This window comes from Diorhabda sublineata, chromosome 3, assembly GCF_026230105.1.
Source record: "Diorhabda sublineata isolate icDioSubl1.1 chromosome 3, icDioSubl1.1, whole genome shotgun sequence".
NCBI classification, from domain to species: Eukaryota; Metazoa; Arthropoda; class Insecta; order Coleoptera; family Chrysomelidae; genus Diorhabda; species Diorhabda sublineata.
Window position 1 is genome coordinate 30257653 of NC_079476.1, and position 21568 is coordinate 30279220.

At 29.2% G+C, this 21568-nt stretch overlaps 1 protein-coding gene across 1 annotated transcript; it reads right to left on the reverse strand.

Annotated features, from left to right (window-relative positions):
- Window positions 1–744: 744 nt before the first annotated feature.
- LOC130440924 (coronin-6) lies at window positions 745–21505 on the reverse strand. Its single transcript, XM_056774299.1, has 9 exons — window positions 21282–21505; window positions 20972–21173; window positions 15957–16238; window positions 15688–15852; window positions 14740–14959; window positions 10530–10692; window positions 10020–10277; window positions 9551–9805; window positions 745–7519 (listed from the first exon to the last, which is right to left on the reverse strand). Exons 2-8 carry the CDS (start codon window positions 21171–21173, stop codon window positions 9611–9613), a joined length of 1485 nt encoding a protein of 494 aa, XP_056630277.1. The 5' UTR covers window positions 21282–21505; the 3' UTR covers window positions 745–7519; window positions 9551–9610.
- Window positions 21506–21568: the final 63 nt, after the last annotated feature.

Below are 21568 nucleotides of genomic sequence, written 5' to 3' on the forward strand. Positions count from 1 at the left end.
CACAAAGTTTTTGATACCCCCCCTGCACCTTGGCACAGTATGTCACATTCTGGTGATACCTTTCCTCCAGTAAACATGTGACGTAATTTATGGATGATTCCTTGAGAGAGTTTTGAGTTTATAGCGGATGTATAGTTAGATCCGTTGAAGGCGACCATTGATTACTATAATTATGCAAATTGTCAATGTAAAGTCATATTTTGAAAAAAGGTCGAAACGTCATTTTTAACTGTTCTTTGAAACCAATTTTCTATATCAAAATACCTAAAACATATGAATATGTTTATGTTAAAGGAATTTTCTTTATTAATGGTAATGTTCACTTATCAATTTTGTGGAACACCATTAACAATATAATTTTTTTACATAATTCTCTTTATTTATTGTTTCTTTCCACTTGAGGCTCATTTATTTTAGGTACAATTAATCAACTAGTTAGCAACTAAATACTTAGTAGTTTGAATATGAAAAAAAAAAACGTTAAAAACGAAGCGAAACATATCTGTCTCTGATTGTGAAAGCGTTCTGGTCTTGGCGGCAGTCACGTCCAAGGTGCTTCTTCTTTACAGCGTTGTCGGGTTGCGGAAGAAATACAAAAATATAAGGAAGCAACATTTATAGATAACTGATATCTGTGATTTTATCGATACAAATTTATTATTTTGGTTAAATATTGTATCTAAAATATGGGAGAGAAAGTGGGAAAGTTTCATTTTTACTGTATTTGTAAAAATACTAACACAATCATATTAATTTTTATTAGTTAACTGAAAAAAAAAATGCTTTATAAACTGTTTTTACAATTATATACATTATTATTCGTTGTTAACATAGCAGCATGCAATAGACTCTATGGAATTTCTGATAATCTATTCAAAGACATGTTATAAAAATTACAATATACATATTTTCTAACAATTTAATATATTTACAATTTACTTAATGTTATTATTGTGAATTTATGATTATGATCAATTTCATAACGTGATTTATTTGAAGGTGGAAAAAATTATTGCATTAATACATAGAAATATGAAAGGTTCCCGACACTGCCTAACGATCAGCAGATACCAACGAAGAATAAATAATATGCACATGGTCAGTGGTGGATTTACCAAGGTTGAGTAGCCTAGGGCGGCAAATTTTGTTTAATTTTTTTTTTGGTTCACGAAATTAAAGGAAAGAAAAATCAAGAGAAGCTAAACGCTTTAGCTTTTTCGTGCATAGAGTCAGATCTAATAAACAATATTTCATATAATTAATAATTTCGCGAATTCAAAGTCAAGCCAAAATGTACTCCGTTATCATAATTCAACTTATACCATTATTTTATATAAAACGATAGCTCTCAAATCATGAAATTGCAATTTTATTTATAGAAAATGTAATTTAAATAATTATGAACCAAAGTATGGAATCTCAGAGGTCAGCTAAAATTGAATAGCCTATAGGCGGCCAATCTGTAATTCCGCCACTGCACATGGTCAGCGGATTCCAAAATACTGATAAAATAAATATAAGTTCAATGTAATTAATAAAGTTACTCATTGTTTTATTGCCTGAGTAAATTTAAAAATCGTTTATTGTAAATAAATTATTTTTATAAAGTTAAAAAGTGTCTCGAAGAATATTTCTATATATTGTGAATATTTTCGTACACACATCAAACACACATTTATTCTGTGCGCAATGCTAAGGGCTACAGATGACGAATCAATAACCACAAAAACGGAAAAAACGCATTAACTACATTTATTACAGCCGTATTGTCTCCTAATGAAATGTTGTCTAAACCACAATTGTTTTATGTTACATACCACATAGTAATTCTAGTCTGTATGAATGAACAAGCCAACAAATTATGATAATATGAACAATATTTGTTTGGCACATGTGAAAATTTTTTACTTTGTTAATAGCAATTATAAATAATTTTTCAATTTCTTATAAAATAAGTACCTTATTTAAGAGATTTCCTTTCTACTCTACCTCAAACCAACAATAGAAAGTTTACAGTGGAATCATACACAACCCAGGAAAATTAACGCATATTCTATTATTTGGCTATACTTTGAATAAAAAAACTCTTGGTTTGTTTTTCAGACTTAATTTGAAAGTTTAAAATGAAAATTAACTTTCGCCAATATCATAATCACACTCCAGGGTGTGCTGCAGTTACTGCTTTGAGTGGAGAATGCTTGACACCAGTATGAATAGCCAAAATATTTCCTGTGACACTCGAGAGCATTAAGAAGAAATATTAGGTCAGGGCCATGTAGTTTTTGCAAATCAAGAGCCTCAAGACAAAGGTTTGTTATATTATTTTGAAGAAATCGGAAGCTAAGCAATGATTTGGACAATCCAATAAAGTTTTTGTGAAATTATAGTGACCAGCGAACTTTTGATCAAAATTAAATCATGAATAAGATTCAAAACGGGCCTAATCCTACCATTGATACCAAATGATGAAATATGCTCTATTAAGGGGTAACACCACTGTAAAAAAAATATTTTTTTCAGCTCCGAAATGCTTACCTGCTTCAGATATTCCTTAGCGACTATTTCTACTAGTAAATAGTAGAATCGGCTACCTATGGGTGGCACTAGTGAGATTATGAACTGTATTTGTGTTAATGTTTAGTATAGCGTCAGTTTGACAGTTGCATCACGCTTATCGTCCGTTTTCAAACCTTCAAACACTACCACCACAATTATTCAGTCAAATTTGTTCCGATTGATTAAAACTTTGACAGAAGCTTTATAATATCAATTTCTAGGGAACTACCAAGGATTTTTTTAATAATATAATATAATAAAATAATTTACAATCCATGTTTCATGATTTTTTTATACGAAAAAATAATTATTTTTTTAACTTCCGCCATTTTGTTAAAATTTGATATTTTTGGAAACCCCTACTTACTTCTCTTATTTATAGTTCAAACATTAAGAAAAAACTTGATTTTTATGTTTCAGATCAATAGCTATGACGAAAAGTTGGTGGTAGTGGAGGCCTCTCTGAAAATTCCTCTTATGCTTATAGCTCTGTATTTACGCCATTTTGTTTTTGAACGCTCTGTATAAATTCATTTAATTACTTGAATACATGTATAATAAAATTATACAATTAGATTTTGCATTTGATGTAGTTTTCTTAAAAAAAATTCCAAAAATGATCTTCAAAAACCGGGCTCTACAGTGGTGTTACCCTTTAAAATACATTTTTTGTCAAACCTCTGTATATTCTACTATCAAGATCGAAATTATAAAGATTATTCTAATTTAGAGGCGAAAAAAACTTTCGACAGACAAAATAATTGTTATGGTTGCAACTAACTTATGTGGCACGATAAAAAAAGATGTTAATTATCGGCAAGTCAAAGAACCCAAGATATTTCCAAAATGTAGATTATGAAAGCAATCGCAAGACCTAGCAAATGGGTACACGACTGGGATCAAGAACTTACTAAAAAGAAGAAAAAGATTCTGCTTCTTGTTAACAACTGTCTGACTTGAGAAGCATTAACTCTCATTTTTCTACCTCCTAATACAACATTGGCATTATATCTTATGGACCAAGAAATAGTTTTAAAATCACACTTTCGTTAAAACCTGGTTCTAAAAATTGTCTCCAGTCTTGATGCAAAAGAAGATACCAGAGGTGCCAAACATACTTGATGCCATTCTAATGATTTACAATGCCTGGAAGAAGTTTACGACTACCCGTGACAATCCCAGTACTCCCAGTGTTGCTATCGACAACGACGATGATAATGTGCTGCTGCCTGTCTGGGCGAGATTTGAAGAACTTGAACAATATTTTGCTGTTGATGAGGAGTCGACTGACGAAAATATTTCACAACATGTTATCGTCAACAGACAAGATAACAACGATAATAATGACGACGACTAGAAAGAAAACTGTACCACTCTGAGTTCATCTGAAGCTCTAAAGCTACAAAGTGCTAAATTTGTTTGTGCATTATGACACAATGAAAAATATTATCTAGTTTGCATAATCTTGTCCATACTTTTTATAATACAAACAAAAAAAATTACAGACTTTTTGTACTAGATGATTCGTTGTTAGTTAGGTACATATATTATATAAGTATGTAGATTATAAAGTGCGTTACATATAAATATGTTGATTATTGAAATTAAAATTACCTCTCTTTTCTTTCTTAGTTATGTATATACTTACGGATGTGAAATAAATAAATATTTTTTTATTTGCTATTCACCTAAATATTAATAAATAGATTAATATGAGATTGATAAAAAAACAAAATATCTGTTCGTCAAGCCTCTGGTTAGTACGATGAAATATCATCAGTCCCTTAGTCGGAGTAATAACAGGATTCTACTGTAGTCATATTGATCCAAAATGGGTTGATAATGAAAGAGAATGATTTCATTGTGCTAATGGGTCCGTAAGTATAGAAAGGATATTCTAATTTCATAGTTTTTTATACCTATTATTTTTATTTGGATACAATATAAAACAAAGGTTCAAATAAATTAAAAAGTTTTTTCATGGAAGCATTTGCTACCCTTGAGATTTTTCAATTGATATTTCAAGTGAATTCGTTTTTTTCGGACCAGTCTTACTTTTTGCGCGCTTAATTGTAGTCTTATTTAATTACTTGATGAAATCGCCCAATCAGGCTTCAGTCTATTTCAAATTGCACTTATTAATTTATAAGTTATAAAAATACTGAACAAGTTCTTTTAAAAATAATTATCAAAAATTCCACAACAATTTCATAAACTATATAAATATATCTAACACGTTAGATGTCTTAATAAAATGTTATATACAAACCACATATAACTATAAATGTCATGTCTGTATTGATCATTTGCAACTTATCCAATATGTGTTTTGACGAAGCCATACTTTATTGCTCGATACGAAATTTTAAATAGAAACATTGTAGACTTATCACATTTTTTAATCTAGAATTTTACATTAACTATAGTAATCGCATCTTTGTTTTATTATATTTAGATCTTCAAGTTGTCATTGGATAAATTTCAAAATGAACAGTCAACAATCAGAATTTTTTATTTAAACTTATTTAAGAAAGGATATAATTCATATATTGGTATTGTATGAAATGAAACATAAAAAAATTTCAAAAAGTGACATTTTTATTTGGAATTTACTCAAATTATTTTTCGAGACAAATAAAAGTAGTTATATAATAGAATTATTTTTAGTTTAAAACGATTCTGTTACACTTCTTCAAGATATCTCGTTTATAGCAAGCACCAGAATGATAATTTATATATGAAACATTTGAATCTTATATGTGCCAAAAAACATGAGACCACTTTTTGGTAAAATTGCATTTTTATGTTGGTAACCACATCCTTGACATAATTGAAATAATTCTCGAGTCCTTTTCTTTCTAGGCACCAGAAATAGATTAAAGAAGTCAAACAAAAAGAATATAAATGTGAAACTATAAAAAGTCAATACTGTATATAAACTATTTTACATAAACTATAAGGGGAATTTGTGTCAAACAAAACCTAGTGGAGACGATTGCAGGTTGAGATTTTTTAATATGTTTTTTTTACTTCATTTAGATTTCAAATACAATAGATTCTAAGGTATTTTTTATTATCATTTTAGATTTTGGGATCGATGCATACTAATTTTAATTTCTGAGGAGTTATGTGATAAAATTTATAAAAAGTTCACTAGCTTTTCTAACAAAAATGAACAAGATGCTTTTCTTCAAGCCTTAATGTCACTGCAACCAATATTCAGAAAACAACCAAATCAGAGTATAGAGAGAGCCGCGAACGTCTTATATCGCGTCTCCCATTCTGATGGAGAAACCAAAGTTTGCAAAAAAGCTTTTCACGGAATCCCTCTGCGAAGACTGCGACGCCTTATTAAGCTATTGGTTTTAGGACAAGTACCTCGTGACATACATGGAAAAAACATTTCGCATGTGATAGACCTACAAATAAGTAGAAGATTATATATCTTCGTTTTCCAATAAAATTGCTCATTAAACTTCACGAGAATATAAATATTTAGATCTAAACTCAATATAAAAGAAATGGTTAGGATGTACAAAATAGCATATCCAATCACACAAGTAAAAGTGTTTTAAAAAGGTTCCGCAAGACGGTGTAGAAGTGAAAGGAGACTCATCGAGTTCTGAAGAAAAAGTTGAACAAATTCGGGGTTGTTTTTTTAAAGACCGTAGATTGACAGTCAGAATGATAGTTGAGGAGCTGTCAATCTCCAAAACTATCGTTCTCGAAATTTTGACACAAAAACTTGAAATGAAGAAATAGTGTGTTAAAAACTTACCGAAGCTCTTTAATCCATAACAAAAAGCAAAGATTGTTGAGTGCTGTTGAGGGGACTCTCTCACTCCAGTCATCACTGGAGAAGAGTCCTGGATTTATGAATTTGGTGTGGGGAACAAATTCTAAAGTAAGGAATGGAAGCTGCTATCAAGAGAAACTAAACAAAATACTAAATTCAAGTGAAAAAAAGAAATTTCAAATTGAAAATGGTTAATAATGAAGATGTATTGGCGTTTACGCAATGGTGGCCTCATTATTACGAAAAGAAGGTCATCTCTGAAGAAACAAAGGGAGGTAAAGTACCCAAGAACAACAAAATCATCCAATGTTTCAAAATTTCGCCAATATGAATACAATCTGGAAAAACTGCTTCTGAGCCTATTTTACTCACCGAAAAATCTTATCCATTGGACAAAATTCCAAAAAATATTTTAAAATTGAAGATTTGAGGAAAATAGAAAAGTATCTATACCCAGAAGAGGATATAATGACTTTTTATCAAGAAATATTCCTGTAGCCTACGTCAGAAAATGATCATGAGGAGGGAGTAGTTGATTCATAAGCATATGCTGATTATTTTTTTAATTTTCATTTTTAGAGAAATTCTAGTAATAATATGTTTCTTTTGATGCCCTTTTTTTCAAAAACGTAAACATTTTTTATTGTTAAAAAACAACATGTAAATATATGCGTATTTTATATTTTCATAACAAACAAATCATGTGACCTTGAATTTTTTTCAGTATTTAGTTTTTTATCTCTCCTGAAAAGTTTGGTTTCATGGACTCATGATCTTTCAAAAATACCTGATTCAATTATCTCAAAGAAGATATCAGTTAGAAATTATTTGATTAAAGGTAATAAATGTCACTTTTAAATATTTATTCTTCGTTTATACTAACATGACATTAAACAAATTCAAATTGTGGTAAATTAATAACATTTCTTTATATTTGGCTTAAGGCAATCTTAAAATAAGATTTGTGAACATTTTGCATTGTAACATTTTTGAACAAGTTCAAACAACTATCTTAATAGTAATAATATAAGAGCACTTCATGATGTCGATGATATGGAGTTAATAAAATATATTTGAATGATAAAAAAAATAAATAAAATGATGGTTCTTAAAATAATATTATGTATAAAAAGCGGAGCAATTGCAAAACCAAAACGTGTGCAACACCTGAAATAAAAATACATATCAAATCTCAATTAGTAATAACATATTTTTAAGATTGAAGTAACTACAAAAAATTCGAGAAAAGAGTAACATGAAGAGAGCTCAGAATTAATGAACAGAAATTACATATATTGCAACATATAAGTAAAATCATCAAAATGAGAATATAAAAAATGAGTGTGTAGTAACAGAGCTAAGACACTAAAGATATTTAAAAGATAAATAATTTAAATGGTATATAGTTCAAAGGAAATAAATTAAGCAAAATCAATACCAGTAAATTTCCTAGAAATCTAAACAATTATGTTGAAGAGAAAACATCAAGAATATTTAAGTTACAAAAATTAGATGGAAATGACATAAATACATAAAATAATATAACTCATTACTGAACAAGATAACGGAATGAAAACTGAAACCGCAAGTAAAAAGATGTGTGGATCGTAAGGTCTTTAACACTAAAGAATACTATTTAGAAATACAGGTAGAAAGGGGAGAAGTATTTATGACAATTTGGTTATGCTAGGAAATTAAAATAATATCCTTTAAAAAAAATTGCTAGCTCTTTTTCTTGATATTAAATCGGCCTATGATAATGTGAGAATACCAGGGGAAGTACGTAAAGGATTACCTCAGAGTTCGGCTGTAAGTCTACTACACAACATTTACACGAATGAGATGTTTGATTTGAAGACAGAGGGAGTAGAATTATTGGCATTTGTGGATGACATTACACCAATATCCATCAAAAAATCAGGAATATGAATGAATCTTTATATAATATAGGAAGATGGCTAGAACAGCATTTCCTACATCTCTCAGTTCACAAATCAAAGGCTGTCCTATTCCAAAAAAAGGAAATCACTATATTAACAGCGGAAATAGAAACTAAAGGAGAGGCTATCGAATTTTTTACATCATTCAAATACTTAGGAGCTATATTAGTTAAAAAAATGAAATTCACAAAACACATAAACAATATTGAAGCAAAAGCACAAAAAGGGATAAACATTATGAGATCAATCTCTACAGTTTGGTGGGGAGCAGATCCTAAAACGTTGCTTATGATTTACAACAAATTCACTTCTAGCAGATGCTAGTGAATTCCCACTCAATTGGAGACAGGCGTGGTTAGCACAAAAATATATTATCAAACAACTATAAATAAAAAAAAATTAATCCTTCCCTTACTCATGAACTTATACCAAGATCAAGAGTTTATTTCCAAATGTAACAATTTTTTAAAAGTGAAAGGTTATCATTAAACCCGCATATTGAAAAAACCCTTGCTTTTTATACCCTTATGATTCTCAATTAATGGATGTCAAAATACACAATCTTAAACTCTTAAAATCTTCACATAATAATCATATTCAATATCCTCGAAAAATGGCCCGATTACCAGACAATATATACAGATGGCTCTAAAAATGAAGAGAACAAAAACGGGTTTGGTCTATACATGAAAAACAAAGACAAAGTGACCATATTCAAAGCATCAGCTAGAGTATCAACTATGCCAGCATTGCAAAGCCTCAATGAAGATAGTATTAATTTTAGAGAAACAGATTATAAAGATTTATTACCTTTCATCAAAATTGAAATAAGAGTCCTGTGAAATGAGTGGACAGAAATATGCAAGATAAAAGGAAAATATTTACTTAAACTGAAAGGGAAAATCAATCAAAAGCCGTGGTTGTGTCATGATCTTCGGGAGCAACGTGTGAGGGGGTAGACCCCATGCGCTGGACCCTAGCTGGAGGAATGTGGTGGACGAAGCCAAGGTTCTCTGAAGGCCGTAATGTTTGTGGTAGTAGTAATGAAGAGGAGGAGTTGTAGCGACGAGGGCAGCTCTTGCAGTCTAGCCGTACCCCTATATTTTAAGTAAATCTACATAAGATGATTGGCTTTTCAATTATATTAACTATTATTAAGAGAGAGAATAAGATGGATATGTGGCAATATCAACTCCACTAATTTTGATACAGTTGACAGCGGACTTATTTATAGAAAATGTAACATATATACATGTACCTTTAAAAATATTAGTTGAGCAGTTTGACAATCGTTGTGTACATCCATATGTGAAAAATGTTACACCTCATCAGAAGCCAACGGTGTAGGTTGTGCATTTAATCCATCACCACCTCCTGGACCGTCATCATCGTCAGCAGTAACAGTTTTCTTCAATGCCACTTCTGCTTCGAGAGCTCGGATTCGGTTTTCATGTTTTACTATCATAGCCTTCAATTTTCTTATTTCGTCAGCAAATTCTTGTAACGTTTTATCCTGAAAATGAAATTTTTTTTCTATTATTGAATTTGAACATAAGTACAAATGAGTTTGCGATTATTTTGCAAAAAAATAAGTAACAAATTGTGTTGCAGTGTAACTATTTTCTGTGACTCTCAATCAAATATCAGTATATAATCCATGAATAATACAACAAGGCCAAGTGAAAATTTTAATAAATGATCACATTATCAAAAATATGTTAACTTACAGTAGCTGGTGCACTCTGACTACTTCCTTTTGCGCCCTTTGGTGGAATTTTATCTAATAAATTACTTCTTCTTGTTACAGATAATGAAGACTTTGATTCTGGTGGTTTATAGCCATCCTTCAAAGATATTAAAATAGGCTCTACATCTTGACCATTTATCCATTCATCAGCAGTTTGCGCTGATTGGTCACCTAATGTATCAGGGTATAAGTCTTCTTGGAAGAGCTCAGATTTTCTAGGCACTGTCATGGTAATTACCTATCAAGGAGAGGGTATATTAATTTACATTCTAATAGTACAAAATTTTATCATCGATTAGGTATAATATCACTCAATAAGAGGTGTGACTGACACACAGATGGAGCTGCTACTGTCATATGACATTTATGAAGTATCAACTTCCAAAAGATTATGTGTAAAATTTCACGACATTTCGATTAAATTAAATGAAAAAGTTGATAATTTTATGTAGACTAATTTTTGTATGAGATTTAACAACAACATACTAACTTGACAAAGTCCTGAATTGTTAAGTCTATAGAAGCGTGAAATCTCACAGGATGTTACATCACATCCTCTCTTTGGCATCATCCCAATTCCTCTCTGAGGATCTGGTGTTTGGAAGGTATTAATGTAGTGTACAAAAGGTGGTTCTGCAGTGATTTCAAAATATCTAAAAGGAAAATACATTTCAATTTACAGTTAACTAAATTAAAATGTTCTTTAATAATTTATCAAAATCAATTATTAATACTCTTAGAGAGTTTTTTCACTCGGCAGTGTTAGATTTTATACTGTTTCATTTCCAAATATATTTTGTCAATTTAATACCTACATGTGTTATTTGAAATATGAGCATTCAGTGCACGCATCGATTAACTCCACTTTTTGAAAAATCTTAAATTCAAATGTGAAAGCACTTGGTATAGTCATAACGATTTATATTTATAATAACTTTTACTCTATTAAACGGCAAAATTTTTTATCCATTGAATAATATGTAATTTATTTCAGAAGTAATTTTGATCACTCTACAATCTAATGCAGTGGTTTCCAGCCTATGGATCGCGCTCCCCTATAGGCTTACTGGCGCCAAAATTCAGTAAACAGAAGTATCTGTTTTTTTTCTGTTGTTAGTAGTGCTTGAGATAACCACGTTGACATATGGATTGAAACACTTCGCTTTGGTAACTTCTAAATTAATATTGAGGTAAATTTCACAACTGTTATAATAGTACATTATTAAAAAGAAAATGTTATTTTATAGTTGAGGTAGTTTATCGGCACGAGCGCGTAGTGCCAGGGTTATAAACATCCGAAACAATAAAATAACATCCTGGCCGAGGTTAATATACGATTTTTTTCATTATTAGCTCATTTTTTACTTTATCGTAAATTTACCGGTAACAGTTTTAATTGAATAATATAAATATTGTTATTAGAAAAATTTACATTTAGGTAAGAAGATCGCAAGTTACTTTTATGTTGTTTATATTTCAGTAATTAATTTTGAGAAAAAATTGGTTTTTAATTCTACATATAAAAATTACCCTAATTAAGACTGATTTTTAATTTAAAAGAAAAAATGAAAACAAGAAAATATTGATGTAATTTTATTGTATTTTAAATTAATATAAAGTCATATTAGAAACAAAATTTATGGTTGCTTATTAATTCAGATGCCTGTATCTATATTACTGAATCAACACAAGATGGCGTACTTAATAATATATCCAATTCCTGTCAAATATTTAATTTTTAAATTGAAATATTTTTCATTTATCAATATTTTAAGTTGTAAAATATAAATAATTACGATCTTGCCGAAGATAAAAATTTTATTATAATATAGTTTTTTCTAAAATCTATCCTCAATTGTTGTAAATTACCGAAATGTCCTTTATTCCCTAGCGAATAGAGTGGACTTTTAATTGAGGATTGCATATGGCCTACAGACCGCTTTTAAAGCTAGTAGTGAAAAAAGTATTTTCATTTGATTTAAAAAAATAAACCTTTTCGATGGATAAATAAGTAATTGGGTAGAAAAGAAAATTAAATGAAGCAAAAGCAGAGGGCAAAAGAAAAGGTGGTGAAAATAAAGGAAATACATCTTTGCAAAATAGTAAACCTAAATATAGAAAATATGATCCAATGTACTTATCATTAGGATTTACATACAGGGTGTTTCTATATTCGACCGATAACGCTCTACCACAGAGAGATCTCAATAAATAATTCATTTTGATATTCGAACTCTTACGAGGCCTAATTGTTGAGATATAAAGTGTTCAAAATTTTAAATCAAAATCAAAAATTTTCCATAAATCAAAAACGCCTTTAAATTTTCTTTTCAAATTTGGTGACCAATATGCTCCTTAATGAAGTAATATTTTGACATAAACAAACTTTGGAAAAATTTAGCAAGTGGCGCGCTGTCAGGGTTAGTTGTCACTTTAACCCCCCTATTTTTTACGCCACTGGATCAAATTCTGTTTTTAATTTTGTTTTAAATTGCCTGACTATTTTTAGTTAAAAAACTAAAAACCTTTTATGGAGCTAAAATGATCGTGTTGTAGAAATTTGCCTCTAAACAAAAGTCTGCAAACACTTAAGTAATTTACAATTTAATTATTTATTTAATTTCGAATAATTATTAAGCGTAAGTAGTTCAAAAGAAATAAAAATTATTCATAATCTCAATTTCAAACAAAAATGTATTACAATAATAACAAAATTGGCAATGAAAATAAATTATAATAGCACAAATTAAATTTAAACAACACTGTATTACAACAATAACAAAATTACAGTAGTTGTTCAAACTGTTGGCCGCTTACTTCAATACACTTATTACACCATTTTGTCTCGTTTTACTTTAAAGATTTTGACATGTGAAATTTGAATGGATTAGAAACCCGTTTGTGATTGAAGAATATGATGATTTTGGTCTTACGATAACAGAGCAGAAGATGATAATTGACTTATCGAGTTATAGCACATTAAAGCAGATGTTTCAAGACGAAAATAATATTGTTACATTTTGGCTACGAGTAAAGATTGATTTTCCTACTTTGACAAACAAAGCTTTAGAAATTTTATTGCCATTTGTAGCATCTTACCTATGTGAAACTGGTTTTTCTACAGTAGCTGTCTTAAAAACAAAGTACCGATCTTGCTTATTGATTGAAAAGAAACTCAGAAACGCGATGTCTTCAATACCACAATTTGAGAAAATTTGTGCTGAAAAACAAGCTCAATCGTCGCATTAAATTTTTATTATGTTGTATTAATTATACATTCTTTTTTTTGTATCTTTGTTTTCATTACATTTAAAATTATTATTTCTTATAATAATTATTTTTATATGTATATTTTTACAAAATACTGTATATTATTATGTGCCCCATTGAATTAATTATAATATCAGTTGAGTATTTATGAAATTAGATTTTTAGAAAAATTAGGGGAGCACAACAATTTTTTTAAAGGAGAGCGCAGGTACAAAAAGGTTGGAAACCGCTGCTCTAATGTATATCATTTCAGTAACCCAAATCAAATGCACCAGCAAGCATAAAGTTAGAAAGGTCCAAACCCGATCCCATACAATTCAAATGTGATTACAATGAACATACAGAATTTTAAGCCATTAATATAAGAAAGTCTGTGGTAAGTAGACCGTAAAGTTTGCAAAATATAGATCAGCCTCTTTATATCCCAAAGGTAAAACTATGATAAGAGGAAAATGGAAAGACATAATGTATCGGCTAAAATTAATTTCTGCTGTTGAACATGATTATGAGGAAACTTGATAACAAATCGAAATGACGAGCGGGCTAAGGCGTCAACCTTCGGATTCGCGCGGTCGTGGGATCAAACCCCTTTCAAGCTGTAAAAAAATGTGTTTTTTCGGCAATTTTTTTTTAGAAATTATTACTGCAAATTTTCTCTTTACATCGAAACAAATTTTAAAATTGTCTGCGCTCTGTTGGAGATTTACTAAACTACTTTTATCAGTATTACTTTAGAATTGAACACCTTAAATTTTATTATGTTGTTCGAGTAGAATTGAGTAGAATTCTACTCGAATAGAATTCAAGATTGAAAATATTAATGTCTAGAACTTGAAGAAAAATTTTATTTTTAACAATAAATAAAACTAGAAAGTGGAAAATAAATATAGTTTATAAAAACTAAAAAACACATCAAACTGAAAAGTTAAAAATAAATTTTAAAATAAGTTGATGTGCTTTAAAATCCTGTTTTTTAGTTTTTTTAAACTATATTCATTAAGATTACTATAGCCAATTTAAAGAAACTGTTGCATATGTCTTGTAGTTAGTTTTGTGAAGAAGACAATCGATCTTATGTTGTTATATTTGATTTCTATTGAAAAAATAAGATAGTATATAGAAAATATGTGTTAATTGAATCATAGATTGAGTCACGTGATAGAAGACATCCACCGTTTTCACTTTATAAAGTTTTAAATCTTTAGTAGTTTCACAAAATAATAGAAAATGTACTTATTGTGTTTCAAGCTCATTTATTCGAGGTATTCATAAATTATACCTTATTTTTTATTATCTTGAAAAAATAACCTTATTTCAGATATAAATATTGGTTAGCAGCAAAATTGAGCTAATAAAAAAGCCTTAAATTCTTTCATTTACTTTTAACCAAATAATAAATTATACTTCAATTTTCCGGGAATATTACTTACCTGATTACAGAGTCACCTTTACCACAGAGGTATACTAGGTTTGTATCTGGATCATACAGTGGAAACATTACACCATTTGAGGTATCCAATTCTACCATTACAATTGGTTCTTCCAAACAATCTGGTGTACGCAGACTGTACTGTCTCTCAGACATTTTTGAAAAACCCGTAGTAAATACTAGGCCATGTCTTAAAAAGATTGCTCTTGTAGCCTTTGAACCTAAAAATATTCATTAGTGAATATAGATTATAGACCAGATATACTTTTTAAACTTCTATGCAAAGAAATACACTGAATAATTAAAATAAGAAGGGGATAAGAAGAATAAGGGGATAAGAAAATTCAGATCCAACTTTAGGTTATTGAAATACCTCTGATTATATCTTTAGGTGTTCTTACACTGTTTTCTTGAGTGATATCCAGGCATTAATAAATTAATACCCAGTATAACATGCCAATAAGGGAATTTTTATTAATCTCGACATAAACATCAGTACATCTGTAAATAAAAAAAAAGAGGACAATTGTATTCCAGCTGAAAAAAACATTCCAGGGCAGAAGGAAAACTCCCTAAGGGGTATTATACATATTCGGATAATTTTTTGTGGTAATAAACACTTTTCAAAAAACCAACACTAGATACAGATACACTAGGGAGACTTTTTTGAAGTATATCAAATAAGTTATGAAATTAAATTTAGTTGGACAGACTCGAAATTGGTTCAACATATACCAAATATTCAAAAGATGAAATGCCATGAGATCAACTCATAGGATGTAATCTACAATTTAATGTGTTCAGGCATGTGACTAGAGACGTGGATGTTTCAAGAAAATGATTAAAATTTTGTTAGAAAAATACTTGTTTCCACACACACACAAACATAACTATAAAGATTCCAAAATTAATATTTAATGCCAAAAACATTTGTCAAATACACATGTACCTTCATGTGCAATAGCTTCAGATTCTACTTCTCCTGTTCGTGGATTGATTATTCTGATTTTTTTGTCCTTGCATGTTGTTAATAACTTAGAACCGTTCCAATTGAAACAAGCACTGTAAACAATATCAGGATGGCAATTTATTTCTACTAAGGCATCACCAGTTCCTAAAAAAATATTGGAAATCACAGAGGTTTTCATAATTCATTAGCACTTAATTATTCACAATATGAACCTAAAAATCCTTTTATTGACACATTAGATAACTCACCAACATTCCATATAACTACGTGGTTATCACTTCCGGCAGTGAGAAGTACATTTAGTGCCGTAGGATGCCACAAAACAAGTCCTACTCTTCGTTGATGATAAACCAGATCAACTACAGGTTCCGTTAAAGTTTTATGGAGACCATGATCTGGTATGTGCCATACTTTAACCACACAATCTTCTGAACCACTGGCTATAACATTATCATTATGTGGGCACCAAGCTATATCTAATACAGGCCCTTTATGACCACCTACAAGAGGATGATCAGCTGCAATGCGTCCTACCTGAAAGAAAAATGTGTAATTAAACAAATTTGTTATCTCTCTGCTCTGAGACTGGGTCCAAGTGTCATTCTCAAATGTGCTTTATAAATTAAAATCAAACATCACATTGTATCATATTTGAGATTTTCAATTTATAAAATTATAAGATATAAATGATTTAATACAATTTTATATCTATAGTGTTATTTATGCATGTTAAGGTATGAACAATTATTGTGACAATTTAAAATAAAACTTTAAAATTTTTTTACTCAACAATGGACAAACTGTATACTTTTTTGAAATGGTGACTCCATTATTTTTCTTTAATATTTGTTTTAGTTCGTTTTCTACCTTGTTTCTATATATGTTGATATAATTTCACATTATTTTTATTATAATTTTCCAAATTGTCCATACTGTCATTTAGCCATTTTATTCTATTTGTTTTCATTTTTTGGTGCTCTTGTTTCTTATTTTTCTATATTTATCATAATTATCTCATTTCATAGTTCTTAGACATTACAACCTAGCTTTTTTTCTCTTCAATTTTTGTTAAACATTCTTGGCCAATATCTTTTGTTATTTTTTCTTATAACTTTTCCACCAGTTACTTCATGTGTAGCATTTATAACACTTTTCTTAATCTTTTCCCATTGTTCATCAATAGTATCTTTCTCTTTGCTTAGGAGTAGTTGCTTTTTTTCTGAATACATCCTCACTCGTTTTCAATTTCTGCACATTCCATTTTCTGCTTTATTTCGTCTTGTTCACTTCATTTACCATTCTTAATTTCATTTTGATTATTACTAAATGTCTCAACACCTGTTTTTGTATATAATCTTAATATTGTTTCATCTTTGATCTTCTTTTTGGTATTAAGACGTGATCTATTTGGTTTCTCATAGTAATCCCTTGTAACATCCACTTAATTTTATGTTCTCTTTAATATGGCATCAGAGGAATAATTTGATTTTGAAGGATCTATTCTAGAATCATCTGATGATGACATTATTACTGCACCACCTGTAGCAAATGATCTTCATGATGGTGACTATGTTATAACAAAAGTAATTAACGCAGGAAACAAGCAACCTTATAAGCATTTGGTTGGAAAAATAGTGTCAAGATATTCTGATAGTCTAAACTGAATGGAACTTTTGTGTTCCCTGATATAAAAGACGAAGCTTTGCTTAATATTTCTGAGACTGTGCAGTAGATCAGCTTATTTTTTCAATTTTGAGATTACTTTATTACCTTTTAACATTTCAATATAAGCTAATTTACTTCATAAAAACTAGTGATGACTGATTAAGCCAAATAAAGAGTGATTATATCTTATTATTTGAATTTTTTCATGGCATAGTTTATTGTTTGGATTTACTTGTTCTATTTTATCTAGAAACCGTGAAAAGTATTTATTCCAATTAGTACTTAAGCGCACATAATTTACCATAAAGTAAAAGTGAATAAAACTTGTTTAATTTGTAGAAATATTTTCAAAAATCAAAGTACCCCAGTATATATATCAATCTACCCGATCGATAAAAATTTCACTTTTTAGTAAATAGACTCTAATACTTTTTGTGATTAAATCTAACAGTTAATTTGAATTTAACAAGTTAGTTGCATATATTATGATTATTAAATTGGATGCTACTATTCATAAATCATCTTTTATTGGATCTAGGTAAAAATCGTATCAAGGGGCCCATCTCCCCCTAATTTGTCTTTTTAATATGTGTTAATTAAGTGAAAAATATCCATGTTTCCCACATTTAATATTTTCGGATATTTTTATTTCTAGTTGTCGCGAATTGCATCTCTCATAAACTTTTCTATTTTTAAATAAAATTCTATATTCAGCTTTGGAGTTGAGCCAATAAGTAAGTAAATTTTTGTTTTTATAATTTCAGACATTTTTAATCTGGTTAAGTAGATATTGTTAATCATCCCTGTTATATTAACCTATTTTTATTATTTATTAATATAAATGTTAATAAAATCAATTGCTTTCAATTTGTTATATTGATAGTCGCCCAATGTACCCTTTTAAGGTAAAAGAAGAAAGGGTTTGAACATAAATCAGTTTTTTTTATTATGAAAATAGTTCAAATAATGTTTCAAACACCATACAAACCATTTTCTTTCAAACTTAAATTGAATGTAACTACAAAATTATTAAATCTAAAAATGAAATTGGAAAGTTATCAATTATAAGTTTAATAGATAAAAATTAAATAAATCACACTATAATATCAAACAGATAAGTGCTGCATTTTTGCCACCAATTTGATGGAAAAAGTTAGAAACATTCGTTTTATGTGTGTTCGAAACATTTTATCATGGCCTTTTCTTTCAAAAAAATATTCTTTGATGGAGTTTAAAAAGCACTATAGTAACAATTTCAGTTATATCATGACATTAAACTGTTCATAGAATTATAAATATGTCATCACCTATCTTATCAATAAAAACAACACATATTTTTAGATAATGCTTATCTGCATATTCTCTGGTTAAATAAGTTTTATGTGGTAGTTTGGTTAAAACACAAACATTGATAATGCATTTTTTGTTTCACAATAAATTTTTAATCAACTCATAATTAGAAAATAAAAATTCATCTGCCGCAAAAATAATAAAATCGATTTTTATCAGAGCAAATTATTATGGAAATATTTTCTATTCAGTATATCACCACCATTAGTTTTAAAGTTTCTTAATAATTGTAGCTAAGAGAAAATTATTCAATTTGTAAGTTCTTTTTGTTGTTCCACAGATTTTTTCTGTTGCCAATGGTACTGTTTTCACTTCATTTGTTTGTCACAGTATATAGTGCAAGAAATACCTTATAATCCTCAAGAAAATCACATATAGAGAACAAATAAGACAATTGTTACAGCTCTAAGGTGTTATATTCATGATAATTCGTTTCATAATAATAACTTGAATACTTCTTTACACAAAGTTATACAAGCAATTAGAACCACGAAACATGAGTTATTTCCCAGCATTCCTAAATTTTGCTCAAAACACTTCTTTAAGTAGAGATTTTTACAATGCAATTTCTGAAAATGCGAATAACATAATTATCAGTAATGATAAATTTCAATTGATCAATGGTGTCCAAACTCTTTCTAAACTTTTTATAAAAGTTCGGAAAAAGTTGAAAAAAATTGCATATGAAAAAATAGCAAAACATTACAATTTGAGGAAGAGAGATTTGCAATTTCATGTTGGTGACAGATTATAGAAGAAGAATTATATTCTTTCATCCAAGTCTAACTAATTCGCAGTCAAATTTACTCATACATTGACATTGTCAATTATGTTATTTTATAATTTAAAAGATCTTTCTGGTAATGACCTAGGAACTGGCATGTTTCATATTTAAGAAATCATTTTATCGGCCTAGATGAAAATCTTCCTGATGATGATCCTTCAGATCAACACTCCCTGTACTGCAGATTTATCCGGCAATAATTATAATTTGCGAATCAGATCAGTGTGACTATTTTTAACCTCCCTTTTTGCTTCAATATAGAAATGTTTCATGAGTACTTTGTGAATCTGATTATTTTGTAGTTAAAAGTTAAATAATACATAACATTTTGTGTCTTTATCTTTTCTATTTTTTACCACTTATCTTTACTATTGTGCAAGAACACATATATTTTTACCATATATAAATTATCTATTAATTTTGTGTCGTTAGTACATTATTTTGTATCATTTCTCTTATGTTTTGCATAATATAGTAAGTGTATTTTGTTTTTGAAATGCCAAAAAGTTCTGTTCTGTAGAGATCAAACCTACATGAATGTTTCAAATGTTCTGGAATTTTCTTGCTTAAGGCACCATTAGAAAACCGATTTAGTTTGGAAGAAATCTTATGATCAAATATTTTCTGAAATTCCTTGCTATAGGCATATTGGATTCAGTTAATTTTGTAGCAGTTTCTTCCCCTTTTAGTATGTGTGCACTGAGTTCTTCTCCATTTTTGACAAAGCTATTTTTTTAGATATCTATCTATGTGGTTTAAAATACTGCACTTCATAATTTTGTTATTAATGCTAGCGAAAATTTTCAATTTATTTTACAAATTATCATATTTCTGATTTTTCAATTATCTTGTGTGTGCTATCGCTAATTTTTGGCACTTAATACAGTCTTGTTGGACTTCTTCTGGGGCCAAACTTTAGCATCTGTTTATATTTTTTCACTTCTCTCCTTTTCACCTGTTATATGGTACTCATTTTAACTCTTCAATATGTGAGCACTACTGTACTTTCTTGTTGCTTATCACCATAATCTTGTTATTTTGACTCACCAGTCTACAAAGATAAGAAGATACCATTCGGCTTGAATATCAAATATCCCAAATAGCTTTTCAATAATTGGAATATGTTTGAGTGTTCCAGTACAGCAATTTTATCAATACCATATTTTGATCAGTACAATTATTTTTTATGAAACATTAGTATATTTAAAGAATTGTGAAACCATAAATATCTTTTTTTTGTGTGCTATGTTACTTGGAAAATTATGCTTTTCCAAATCTGAACCTGTAATAGTCTAACATAACTAATATCAGTTAATTCAGACTTGAGTGAGTTTACTAGGATAGTATCCCAATGTAGACGAAGCATAATCACGATTATTGTGTTTAATATATAAAATAAATGACCAATTATATTATATCGAAGATTTTGATAAACTTAAAGGGTATACCAAAAATTAAATATACCTACCTTGTTATGGGGTAAGACAATAAAAGCACCTCCCCCAGCACTTTCGACAATAATAGCCAAAAATTTGGGGTTCACAGCACAGAAAGTTGAATCCCATGAACTTTTTGATACGCGAATATTATCGTAACACTGTTCCCTTTTTAGAGCTTGACCATATACGTGCCGAAACTTGGAGCTACGTACAACGCGGAAAGACATCTGTAAATACAATAAAACAGCTGTTGGGCTTTTATTTAGTTATGAATAAATTAATTTATAAAACATAACCTATGAAAATCATGTTTTGATTGTGTAAACTGTACGCACCTTGGGTTTTTAAAAGCAATTTCCTACAATTAAAATTGTAAAACAAATAATTACATCTAAATTTTATACAGAATTTAAAAAAAGAATATTTTCAACAGACACTTCATATCTAGTTCACATTAGTTTCAAGAAATCCCCATATTTGGTTATGCGAAATTTTTAAAACGTCAAAGTGAAGAAAGTGCTGCTTATCGATGGAATCTGGTACTAAACTGTGGATAAAAAAGAAAATTTACTTTTCTACATAGACATTTTTTCGCAGCAAATGTACAATTATGATAACTTTA